This window comes from Agelaius phoeniceus, chromosome 1 (assembly GCF_051311805.1).
Source record: "Agelaius phoeniceus isolate bAgePho1 chromosome 1, bAgePho1.hap1, whole genome shotgun sequence".
Classification (NCBI taxonomy): Eukaryota; Metazoa; Chordata; class Aves; order Passeriformes; family Icteridae; genus Agelaius; species Agelaius phoeniceus.
In genome coordinates this window covers 3,438,970-3,451,537 of record NC_135265.1, presented here as the reverse complement: position 1 = coordinate 3,451,537, position 12,568 = coordinate 3,438,970, and the positions used below count along the sequence as shown (strand labels likewise).

The 12,568-nt window shown below is 41.2% G+C and overlaps 1 protein-coding gene across 12 annotated transcripts in view; it reads left to right on the top strand.

Annotated features, from left to right (window-relative positions):
* Nucleotides 1-12,316, top strand: part of ADCYAP1R1 (ADCYAP receptor type I) — a 156,292-nt gene extending 143,976 nt beyond the window's left edge. For 8 of the 12 annotated variants that reach the window (XM_054634063.2, XM_077186441.1, XM_054634036.2 and 5 more), the window contains 2 exons: nt 86-127; nt 3,292-12,316. In XM_054634063.2, coding sequence (XP_054490038.1) covers nt 86-127; nt 3,292-3,501 — 252 coding nt within the window. In that variant the 3' untranslated portion in view covers nt 3,502-12,316. The remainder of the gene's footprint in view (nt 1-85; nt 128-3,291) is intronic. The other 4 variants (XM_077186382.1, XM_054634073.2, XM_077186515.1 and 1 more) reach the window with 1 other exon arrangement.
* The last annotated feature ends 252 nt before the right edge of the window (nt 12,317-12,568 follow it).

Below are 12,568 nucleotides of genomic sequence, written 5' to 3'. Positions count from 1 at the left end.
GAGAGAATTATGTCTCACTCTGACTCTTATGTCATTCCTTCAGGATTTGAATTACTTTTTTTTCTTTTCTCTCCCCTTTCCCTAGGGTTTTGTTGTTGCTGTTCTCTACTGCTTCTTGAATGGGGAGGTAAGATTTTTAATATTAAATGTCCTTCACTCATCATCCACATCCCATTTTCTTGTGGGAGTAACTGCTGTTCCAACTGTCCATTCTAACTCTCATCTACCATAATCCCTGATAATTTAGTCTTAATCTCACAATTCTCAGAAAAAAAAAAAAGAAAAAAAAAAAAAAAGAAAAAAGGATTTGTGATGTCTTTATCAAACCAAAACATTGGCCTTACCAGAGATGGTGGCTCAGATTGAGGCTTCCTGACAGGGGTGGGATACGGACAGGTCTCTCTTGAAATGTCATCCCAGGTACAGAATTTTGCCCTGGTTTTATTGAACTTTGCCCTGTTCTTGCCAGTCCCAGCCTGTTCAGGTCTCTCCATGAGGTCTGACATGTCTCTGCCACCACTCAGTTTGGAGCCAGCAGCCAAACTGGTGATGGTGCTTTTTTCAATCTGAGATACACCAGAAGATGGTGAGGGCCTGGCACAGGTGCCCAGAGAAGCTGTGGCTGCCCCTGGATCCCTGGAAGTGTCCAAGGCCAGGTTGGACAGGGCTTGGAGCAGCCTGGAGTATTGTATTTGCTGGGAAATGTCCTGATGAAGGCAGGAATGATGCATCTGACTCCATGTTCTCAGAAGGCTAATTTATTACTTTATAATACTATATTGTATTAAAGAATACTATACTAAACTATACTAAAGAATACAGAAAGGATACTTACAGAATGCTAAAAAGATAATAATGAAAACTCCTGACTCTGGGAGTCTTGACACAGCTTGGCCCTGATTGGCCAAAGAGTGAAAACAACTCACAGCAGAATCCAATGAAACAATCACCTGTGGGTGAACAATCTCCAAACACATCCCATATGTGAGCACAACACAGGAGAAGCAAATGAGATAAGAATTGTTTTCCTTTTCTCTGAGGCTTCTCAGCTTCCCAGGAGAAAAATCCTGGGCGAAGGGATTTTTTCAGAGAACGTGAATGCTACACTGGGGTAGTTGAAGGTGTCCCTGCACGTAGCAGGGGGTGGAAGGAGATGACCTTTAAGGTCTCTTCCAACCCAAACCATTCCATGCTCTGTGTGGAAAGTGTGGGGTCCACTATCAATGCCTGGAGGACACCATTAGTGACAAGGTGCCAGGCTAAATAAAAAAAAACATTGTTCACCTCTCAGTGTGGTCTCTTTCCTCTCTGGAAGATCATACATCCACCCTAAATCTTTCCAGCTTTCCTAGGAAAAGGCTGGGGAGAACAATATCAAACCCTTCACTGAAGGCTGTTTTCTTGGGCACCACCCAACTGGTGCCAGCTTCTCTCCTGAGCACCTTCCCCCCTTCACACTCACAGCCCAAGGGTGTCAGGTGCCCAGAGCCACCCCCCAGGCACCACCTGGGTGCCTTGCAAGCCTCACACTCCTCTCAGCCCATGGCAACTGCTGCTGGCCACATCTGTGGTTTCCTCTGGTTCTCCTGTTCCAATCTGCATTTCCCTGCCTGTTTATCTGACTGAATAGCTGAGGTAATTGTTTTCTGAATTGCTGGAAAAGGGGTTCCCTGCTCAATGTTGCCTTAAGAGAAGCATGGAAGAAGAACATTGAGAGTTCATCCATGAACATCTGGAACCATGAACTCTAGAACATCCATGAACTCTGAGTGGAGTTCTCTCCTCCACTCCTACACATCTCTTGTGCAGCCCAACAGTAAAATCACCTTATTTGCTTCTTTTCAAGGGGGCTGACTGCAGGTATAGCCTGGAATTGCTGATCTCTGGTACAAAGAGGTCTCAAACTCCTTGATCCAAGTGATTCCTTCTCAGATAAACCACAACAATCTCCAAGCTCATCAAACAAACTCATGGGTTGTCTTTGCTTATGGGCATAGTCAAGTTCTCCTGAAGCCCCTTGGAAAGAGTGTGGGGTAGTTCTTAGCCAAACCAACACAACCACGTTAATTAAAGCCATTTTTCTTCTCAAGATATCAGAAAATAGTAATTAGAGAATGTCTTGTGCCTCCACTAAATTTCCTACAGCAAGAAAATGTTTGGAATATCACACTCTTCCAGATGCAAATACTATTCCCTTTTTAGAGAGAAAATATAACACCATTCTCTATCTGATTTTTAAATATCTATGTTTTAGATAACTTTAACCCAAATAGGAATTTGTAGGTCTTAGAAGGAGAATGTAAGTTTTCCAGTTGGATTTTTCCTCCCTGTACTTTTTTGTCTGTACAGTTGAAGCTCTTATTTAACATTTTGACAATATCAATCCAGGGAAATCCAGCAATGTCTGTTACAGACAAGACAAACATCTTTGACACAGCAGGTCATTGGAGATTGGAAAAATATATTGGGAAAACATCTCTACATATTTCCTTGTTCTTACACTTAAAAAAAAAATCACCTGCATTTCATTCAGAAATACGATACAGGAATGAGTAATCAAGTAAATGTTGGCCTGAGCTACTACAACCTCATTTACATTAAATCTTTACTACTTTATCTATTTATACACTTGGGCACCCCCCAGCAGTGTTGCCAGGAAACTGATAATGAGTGAAAAGTAGAAAAGCTGTGGGATTATTTACATATTGACTAATTGAAATTCTGACCTTGGATTGTTTTACTCTTGGTGATTTACTGTGGGTGCCAATAAAAAAATAACCTCCCAAGAAAAGGAGGATGGCACAGATGTGCATTAATCTCAGAGCTGCTCTGCTTGGAGAGGATCTGAAAGCAAGAGGCAAAATTTTGTGTAAGCATCCATCCATTAATGGCAGGTGAGAGAAGCTGCCTCTGTGGACAAGGTATTTCAATATTATCCAGTATTTTTGATTGCTGGTTTCTTTGGCTCCTTGCTGTATCTTTGGTACTGGCCAATGATGAAAACAGGCTATTTTTTCCAGGTCTTCCATGCACCTCTGGGCTGATCCTAAATTATCTGAAGTCAGATACAGAACCTGGGCTGGGCTGTAGTTCCCCACTACATGCCCAGACCAACCTCTTCCAGCCATGGAAAAGTAATTTCAGATTTTGCTGAACACAGGAGTTTAATAATAAATAACAGTTTACTAAACCTTAAAACCAGTTCTGTCGAATTGTGGGGTTTTTTCTAATCTTGATAATTTGTCAGCATGTCCTCGAGCGGCTAAGTACATAAAAAATGACCTTTTGAAGTTTCTCCCTAAAGGTGCAATCAGAAATAAAGAGAAAATGGAGGAGCTGGAAAGTCAACCGGTATTTTGCTGTGGATTTCAAACATCGCCATCCTTCTCTAGCGAGCAGCGGAGTGAACGGGGGGACACAACTCTCCATTCTGAGCAAGAGCAGCTCTCAGATTCGGATGTCCAGCATAAATGCAGAGAACCTGGCGACATGAGCAGCTGAGGAGAGCAAAGCAACCAACGAGCAAACCAAAAACCATCCCTCGAAAAAGAAAAAAAAGGAAATAATAGTTTTGGTGGTGGTGCAGGTCTCGCTTCTTTTCCTTTCCCTTTTCCTTTCCTTTCCTTTCCTTTCCTTTCCTTTCCTTTCCTTTCCTTTCCTTTCCTTTCCTTTCCTTTCCTTTCCTTTCCTTTCCTTTCCTTTCCTTTCCTTTCCTTTCCTTTCCTTTCCTTTCCTTTCCTTTCCTTTCCTTTCCTTTCCTTTCCTTTCCTTTCCTTTTTTCTATTTTCCATTCCTTTCTTTCTCCTCTCCTCTCCTCTCCTCTCCTCTCCTCTCCTCTCCTCTCCTCTCCTCTCCTCTCCTCTCCTCTCCTCTCCTCTCCTCTCCTCTCCTTTTCCTTTCCTTTTTCTGTTTTCATTTCCTTTTTCTGTTTTCCTTTTTCTGTTTTCCTTTTTCCATTTTCCTCTCTCCTCTCCTCTCCTCTCCTCTCCTCTCCTCTCCTCTCCTCTCCTCTCCTCTCCTCTCCTCTCCTCTCCTCTCCTCTCCTCTCCTCTCCTCTCCTCTCCTCTCCTCTCCTCTCCTCTCCTCTCCTCTCCTCTCCTCTCCTCTCCTCTCCTCTCCTCTCCTCTTTTTCCGTTTTCCTTTCCTTTTTCCATTTTCCTTTCCTTTCCTTTTTCCTCTCCTCCCCAGAGGTGAAAAAACAAAGGAAATGTGTAAATATCTCTTTTTAACAGTCACTGTAAATACCCAGCTGTACTCAAGGCCATTAATGGAGAATGTTTCAAAGACAACCAAGAGGCCAAACCCACCCACTGAACTATTCCCATTTCAGAGCATCTGCGAGTAATCCGTGTCCGTCCAAAGTAACAAGTGATTGCTGTGCAGTTGTGATCCTTGGCTGCCAAACTGACCCTACTCTGTGAATGGAGTCATTTTTCCACCTGGTTTCCATTTTGGGTTGGATTTGCCTATTTTTTTGTTTTTCCCTAGTCCAACGTGTCTTAGCCTGTCCCTGTCTTTTGGCACGTGAATTTCCGCAGTGTTTCTCTTTGGAGTCTTAGGATGGAGCTAATGTGCTTGGGTTGATCAGTCCAGCTTGATTCAGGAGGATCTCCAGAAAACTGAGTCCATGGCTGGATTCAGACATCCCCAATGGATTCAGAGGAACAGCTGTGCCAACACTAAACTGCACATCAGTGTAGGAACTTCAGGCAAGAGCAGTGGGATCTGCTGTGCTTTCCATACCCAGGGACACTCCCAGCAATGCTTTCTGTTCTAGCCAAGCTGTGAATTTTCTAAAAGGGCCATGCAGTTGAGATATAGGTCTATTTTTGGCATTGATTGATAGATTGATCATTTGGACTCTTTATATCACCAATAACTGTCCCTCCCCTCCCACCTTGAGAGCAAGAGGCAGTTCCAGGGTGGCCTTTCCCTCCAGATGACCTTGAGCCCTCTGCTCCAGTGGCCACACGTGGCACGGGTGGCTTGGGGGGCAGTGCTGTCACACAGAGCGCTGTGCCTTTGCCACCTGGTTGACTTCTGAGTGTTGACTCCTCCCTGCCAGAGCAAAGAGGCACGAGAAGGACCTGGTGGGATCACCCTGGAAGGTAAAAAAAAAAAAAAAATCACCTGCATTTGGTGAGGAAAAAAAACCAACTAAACTGAACACTAGGATGGCATGGAAGGAAAGGATAAAGACTTTGGATGACTTCCCACACCTGGCAGTTCTCTCTTTCTCTTGGGATATTCTGTTTGTTTCACCACCAATGGTCTTACTGCTTTTCTTGGAGAGGAACTCGAACGTTCTTTCAACCTTTGCCTTGTAGTTAAAGCCACGACTGCTACAAATCTACTTCAACCCAATGTCAATGATGTCAATTCTCAAGAGTCTTTATATGGCGCAAAAAAAAAGGCCTGGAGGGCCGTCCTAGCGCTCCCTTCATCTTGGATTTATGAATTTATGAACTGAGAAATATATATATATATATCAAATATATATATATGTGCGTGTATGTGTATGCATATATTACAAACAAAGATGAAAATGGCATTTTAAATGTGAAGTTTTGAACTGAAACTAATAGTAACCAGGAAATTCAAAATTCAGGCTTGTTCTTCAGTGTTAGTTGACATGATCATAAACTAAAAAACAGAAAAAAAAGTGAAATACTTGGAATATTAGTGTCAGCTGAGTGTGAGCTTTTAATTTCACTGGTTTATGTTAGTTTAAGTACAAAAGAAAAAAGAGTTTTGATGTCATTTTAAGCAGAGATTTTTAAAGATAATCCTAGTTTACTTATTTTTAAAAGGAGAAAAAAAGAAAGGTCTCAAAGTTGTGTAAGAAAGATTAATTATAATAATACTTAACACTTATATACTCCTTTATGGGAATATTCTGCTCTTGGCTGGAGCCATCTAAATGAATGTAAATTTAATTCAAAACAGACAGAAATGTTTGAGGTCATATTGGTACAGGATCATGCTCTTAAGAGATGGGGACAGCCCTGTCATGTGAAATCTGCCGTGGCACAGAGGACCAGCAAAACAGCTGAAACCACTTCCATTGCACTCCAGGTTCACAAATGGGATTTATATGATCCAAACACCTTTTTATCCCCAAGTCTACAGCACTGATTTGCTGCTCTGAGAGCAGAATTTGTTTCCCTCTTCCCGGCTCTCTGTAAAAGTCAAAGTGTTTTTAACTGATGGATTGGCCCTTTGTCTTTCTTCAGATGCTTCTTAAAGCTATTTTAGAATGTTTCTCCAGAAATCAGGTACTTTGTTGTCCAGACAGAGTTAGGGAAAGGCAGATTTTTCAGGTAAATGCATATTTGACAATTTTCTGTAGGATGGGCTTTCACAAGGATTATATTGCCAACACTGTAAATGCATTATTTAAAAAAAAAGCTTTTTTTTTTGCATGAATGGCTATTAGCCAGTTTTCAATCATTAATAACTTAGAATTGTGGAAAAAAAAGATGTCAAATAACTGCCTCTAGCTGGAGACTTTTTCTTGTTTCAGCCCAGAGCAAGAAGGTGTTTGGATCTTTTCTTTATTTTTTTTTTTTGCCGTTGTTGAAATTTTTCTGAGCTTACTTCTGGGTTTTGTTGTTTTCCTGGCCATCCTAGAGTGCTCTGCAGTTTGAGTTGGTGGATCTCAGTCCAGTGCCTTGTGGGCAAATGTCCACATCACCAAAACCACCCTCTGACCCTGCACACTGGAGACCAGGTCCTCAGCTAAATTAAATCAGTACAGAAAAATGCTGTTCTTGTTAGAATAAACTGCTTCACCTGGAATTGGGATTTGGCCTCAGCACATTGTTATTACCATTAATTTTTGGTGGTCCCAGATAGAGAGTCCAAGGATGGAAAAGTTGGGAAAAGTTGGATTTGCCCCTTAATTCCTTGAGCCAATGCTCAGGAGTTTGAAGAGCAGTGGAGGGGAAATTTCTGTTGTTGCAGACATTGTGTTTCTTGTTCAGTAGAAAAACTGAATCTGTTCACCAGCACTGAATTTACCAGAAGAAATGGGATCTTCAACATATTAAATATAAAATCTATTACACAAAAAAAAAAAAAAAAAAAAAAGGAAAACAAAACCTTCTATTATGATTTTATTTCTCTGAATAGAAGTGTTGATGCACTGGCAGATTTGGCTTTTCCTGAGTCACTGGAACTTTCCCAGTGTCCCTGGAAGGGACAGGTCACACCTGAGGTGGACACAGTTGTGGGATCCAGACTCTGATGCCATTGGCACAAATGAGCTCTCCACAAATCTCTCTGTTGAATGTAAGCTGCAGGTGCTGGCCAGGCGTGGCCACCCCACAGTGGCTGTTTTTCCATTTTGTTTCAGGAGGGAAGAATCCAACAGGCAGTTTGCTTCTCTGTGTGTGTAAATATCAACTGAGTGTAACAGTGCTTTGTTTGATTTTTCACTGTGAAATATATTTTGGAGCTAGAAAGGCTGTGTTATTAAAAACAGTACAAGATTAAAACAAAACAAAAAAAAAAAGTGTGCAGTGCTCCTTGAGCCATTTTTTTCTACCATGTCCATAATGTATTTCCTGTCTAATTTTCTTATTTTGCTTTTATAAATGTACAGAAAATTTTTTGTGCTGCAGGTTTTGTGACTATTTACTGTATCTAACCACTGTTTTGATTATTGACTTGTCAGTGTGGAGTGCTGGTACTGCAGGACAATTCACATCCCAAAAATGAAAACTACAACCTAGATTGTAAAGGATGAGCCTGTTTCATTGCTGCATGGTGATGTCACCTCCTTTTACTGTCACTTTTAGTGTTTCTGGAACTCAGAGCCCAGGGAAAGAACCTTTAATGCTTAGTTCTGGGAAGTTTTGAATCATAGAGGAAAACCACTCAAGTTCCTCTGCATTATTTAAATGTTTGCATTAGAAAACCAGGTGTTAAAGTGGGGTGGTGGGAGAAGGGATGAAGGTAGGTGAGTCCAGAGGAAAATGCAGTTTGGAAATTAAATCCAGACACTTTATTGGGTGTTTGGCTGCTCCCTCTCAGCATCTGTCTCTCATTGCACCTTAAGGACAGTGCAATGACAAGGCTAAATAACAACCAGGAGTGACCATGAACTGATAATTTGAGTTTCCCTTTGCAAAGATGACTCTCCCTGAACCCTCTCCATCATCAATAGCAAGTGTGAAATACCTTCCAGAAGGGAATGCAGTTCATAGAACCAACAACCAAGGCTGGGGGTGACCTTGAATGACAAATGTGGTCCAACCTTTCCTGAGAAAGGGAGCCAGGATCAGTTTATCCCACACCCTGTCCAGTCACCTCTCGAAAACCTCCCTAATAGGGACCACCCCTCACCTCTGGGGAGGCTCTTCCCATGAATGGCTGCTCTCACTCTAAAAAAAAAAAATCTTTCTTATATCAAGATGATCCCTCTCCTGGTGCAGCTTGTCACCCTTGCCTTCTCCATGTGGATCCTTGTGGAAAAGAGAACCTTCATCCTCTTTCTGACCGCTCTTTTAGTACTGGAACGGTTTGGTGAGGTGGCCACGGAGGCTTCTTTTCTCCAGGGAGAAATTCCCAGTTTTTCTTCACTGCCCCCATTGTCCAGCCCTCTGATTATTTTCATGGTCCTCCCTGTGGCCTTCTCCAGTCTGGCCACTTCTTTCTTTCATTTTGAGGACCAGAATGGGACACAAGAGAGAGTTTCTTGGACTCATGCTAAAAACCTGACTGTGAGACTCCTCAGCAGTGACAGAAGGATCAGTTGCCATAATTTGCCTTGCCTATTTATTATTAAAATTGTGGCTTTTCATAATATTTTCCTGTCAAAGGTGGGTTAAATTCTACTTCTGAAGAGCAGTGTAGATCCAGTGCTTGCATATGAAGGGACCTCTGGTCAGCTCAAAAATTCAGGGTTTTTTTCAAAAGCCCCACGGACAAAAGAAACCAGTAACTAAAAATAGGCAAAGCAAAAATGACCAAGGACAAAACATATTCACTCAATATGAAGGAAGCTTTTTAATTGGCATTATTTTCATAATATTTTACTCCCATTCCTAAACTGATCACCCCTCCTTTAAAAATTCAGCATCTTTTTTTTTTCACCTCTTCCCATTGGAAAGTTACTGTAAAACATTTTTGGCAGTTAAAAACCTTTATCTGAACCTGGAGTTGAAATAACTCCTGGCTCACTTGGCTCCCTTGTCATACTGATCTTGCCTCCAGTTTCCTTCTCTTTTCCTGAGATATAAACAGCTTTATTTCAGATTAAATCTACAGTTTGTCTTTGATCATACAGCTGCAAGATAAGACTAAAAATAGTCAGGCTATTAAGCTGCATTTCTCTCAGCTCTAAGCCAAATTTGGGCAGCAAAACCAGTGCAAAGAATGAAATACAGACAGACATGGATTCTTTAAAAATAGCAGGAAAATTACCTGGAAGCAGCTGGCCAAGCATCCTGGGAGGGAAAGGAAATAAAAAAGGAACAATAAAGATTAAGAGAAAGATTTCCAGTTCTTGAAAGTGTATAAATGAGATTTGGGGTTTGAGCAATTTTTGTTCAGCCAAACCTAAAAGGGAAATAACTCCAATATTTTGTTTTTTGGTTTTCAGCTAAATCTTGCAAGGGAAGCTTTGCCAATCAAATAGATGGGACACACATTCAGTCAAAATACTGCAGGAAATCATCATTAAAATATGTTAAAATACACCAATGGTGTCAGTTTGGGAGGTTTCAGTGCTTTTGTCTGGCACTACTACTAAATCTCTACTAAATGTGGCCTGTGAACCATACAAATATCCAACTTTACACTATTTTTTCTGCCCTGACAGAAATTAGTTATCAAAATTTCAGAGTTATAGCAGAAAAAAAAAAATGTTCACAGTGAATTCAACAAACAGTAGCAACAAAAGAAACGCAAACTCCATTAATTTAATTGGCTTTATTTGCCTTGGCATTTGAACTTGGGTTTTAAGAGTGTTTCAGAAACAGTTGCCCATGTCAGAAGTTTTCAGTTTGTGGCCTGTGGAGGCTCCAGAGCCCTAAGATGGTTTCTGAAGTGTTCATGGATGATTATTAAGGAAATTAAGTTCATTCTTTGTATAGCAATAGATTCTTTAAGGCTATTGAAGAGCTTTAGTCCTTTCTGCATTTATGCCAAGGCTCCCACTGATCAAAAACCTAGAAAATTCAATAAATTAAGATTTTCCCCATAAGATGATGTGATTCCACAATCAAAAACCTAGAAAATTCAATAAATTAAGATTTTCCCCACAAGATGATGTGATTCCACAATCAAAAACCTAGAAAATTCGATAAATTAAGATTTTCCCCATAAGATGATGTGATTCCACAATCAAAAACCTAGAAAATTCAATAAATTAAGATTTTCCCCATAAGATGATGTGATTCCACAATCAAAAACCTAGAAAATTCAATAAATTAAGATTTTCCCCACAAGATTATGTGATTCCACAATACCAGACCTTCTCTTTTGTTCTGAGATCTTTCTCATGGGGCAAGGCTTCCAGAGCAAGGTGTGCTCATATTATGAATATTGTTCTCCTGTGACCTCAGCAGAGCTGTCCTAGCATGGAGGGTCCAAAGGCTTGGTGAGAACAGGATTGTGGACACCACATGGGATCCTGCCTGACAGGATCAGTGTCTGCTGTAGCTCCTAAGTCATATCTGTGGACATCTAGGAAACAGATAAACTCACAGAGTGGGATTCAGCCCAAACTCAGACTTTATCATCTCAGTGGAGGCAATGTTCCCTAGACTCCCTTTCCTGCAGTTGTGAAAACGTACATAATGCAAAAATACAACCAAAGATCTGTTCTGAAGTAGTTTTCTTCCCTAGGAGTTGAATACCAAGGGCTGTATTAGATGTGTGCCTTTCAACACCTGGCACTACTGGCATGAGGTGTTCTGGCTCAGAGCTAAACCAGAAGAGATCTGGAGCAGAAGGCTGAGGACACACCCACACCATTTATACAACAAAAGGGAAGATTTCTTCCTTTATTCTGGTTTCTGCACTTTGCCTTTTCGGTCACAAGAGAGAAATGAGCAATTTCAGAGGACAAGCATCAAACATTTTTGATGTCTGCTCCAGGGTGAGATGATTCACACTTTGCAAGTGGCTCTTTCTCTCCTCCAGGACACCTCCCTGACCAGATTAGAGACAGATGCTGACCCTGGGGAGGCCTAGATAGAAATGAATTTTCCCTGGCAGCTTTGCCCAATCACTATTGTTCTGTCTCATGCATGCTGAGAAATGATGCTCTTGAAAAGCTTTGAGCTGGCTCCTGTTGGGTATTACCAACCAGATTTGGGGGAGGTGGATGCCTGGTAAAGAGTCAGAGCTCTCACGGAGAGTTTTCAGGATGCTTGGTTCTCCCTGTCAGATTGTGTCCACACAACCAGCACTTCTGTGTCCAGGAACAAACCACAATAACAGTGCACATGCAGTAAAAGAAAATAAAACAGAAAGGATTTTACCCTCTGATTTTAGCAGTCAGGCACATGCAACCAGTTCAGAATTGCATTTAAGAGCCAGGTAAGAGGATATGGAGGATGCAGCAGCAGCTGAGGATGCTCTGATGTTGATGATGCTCTGTGTATATCTGTACTAAAGAGCTAAGTTCAGCTAAATACACATTGTACTTTGTGTATGAAAACACACCAGCAGAGCTTGGACAATGTTTTGAACCTCATGGTCTTTCACCTTCTTATGATTCAAACTGCAATTTCCCATTGGCTTTCTTTTGGGGAATTCATCCATGTGAAGAATTACTGTGTGATATGACACTGTGTGATCTGACACTCTTCAGTGTCTGAAATTACTTAGGCTTCTGCATATGCCTTTCCCAATGGACTTTGTGCTTGCAGAGAAGTCTCAAGAGGCCTTTGTGTATCAGTATAACCTGTAAAAAAAACAAATATTTGGTGTGTTCATTCTCTTTCCCTTCCACTTGTCAATTTAGTGGCAATGCAACCTGCTATAGCTCTGAGAAGAACCAAGTTATTGGATGGAAAGCTGTATTTTGGCTTTTGACTGTGTCAAGGTACAAAGTTCCTGGCCTGTTGGGTCTAATACTGACCTTTTTTGGTCAAAATTGGTTTAATTGGTAATGGGATCTGGGGTTATTCAGCTTTGTTATGAGGTGGAAACACAGATATCAACTGCTGCTTTCTAACCTTTTTCGTGTTTTGAGAAATTGTTTTTAACATGTATACTGCTGTAGATGACACAATAAATGTATTATCATTTTGTAAAAGTCTGTTCTGATATAAAATTGCACCAAAGAGAACTTTTTGTCCGTGAACTTACAGGGTAGTGTTTTCTTTTCCTGCAGCAGAAGCTCTTTGGGCTAAAAGGGTTCACTGGGAAGGAGACCCTGGAATCTTCTGGCAAAGTCAGTCCTGGCCCAACCAGGGATGAGATCTTTGCCATGCAGTGTTCCTTCTCCATAAACCACTGGTGCTTATCTCCCTGCATCAGTATCAGACAGGACTGTGGGCCAGTATCACCAAACCAAATGTAAAACACTCTCTAAAAACCCCTGTGCCTCTGGGTT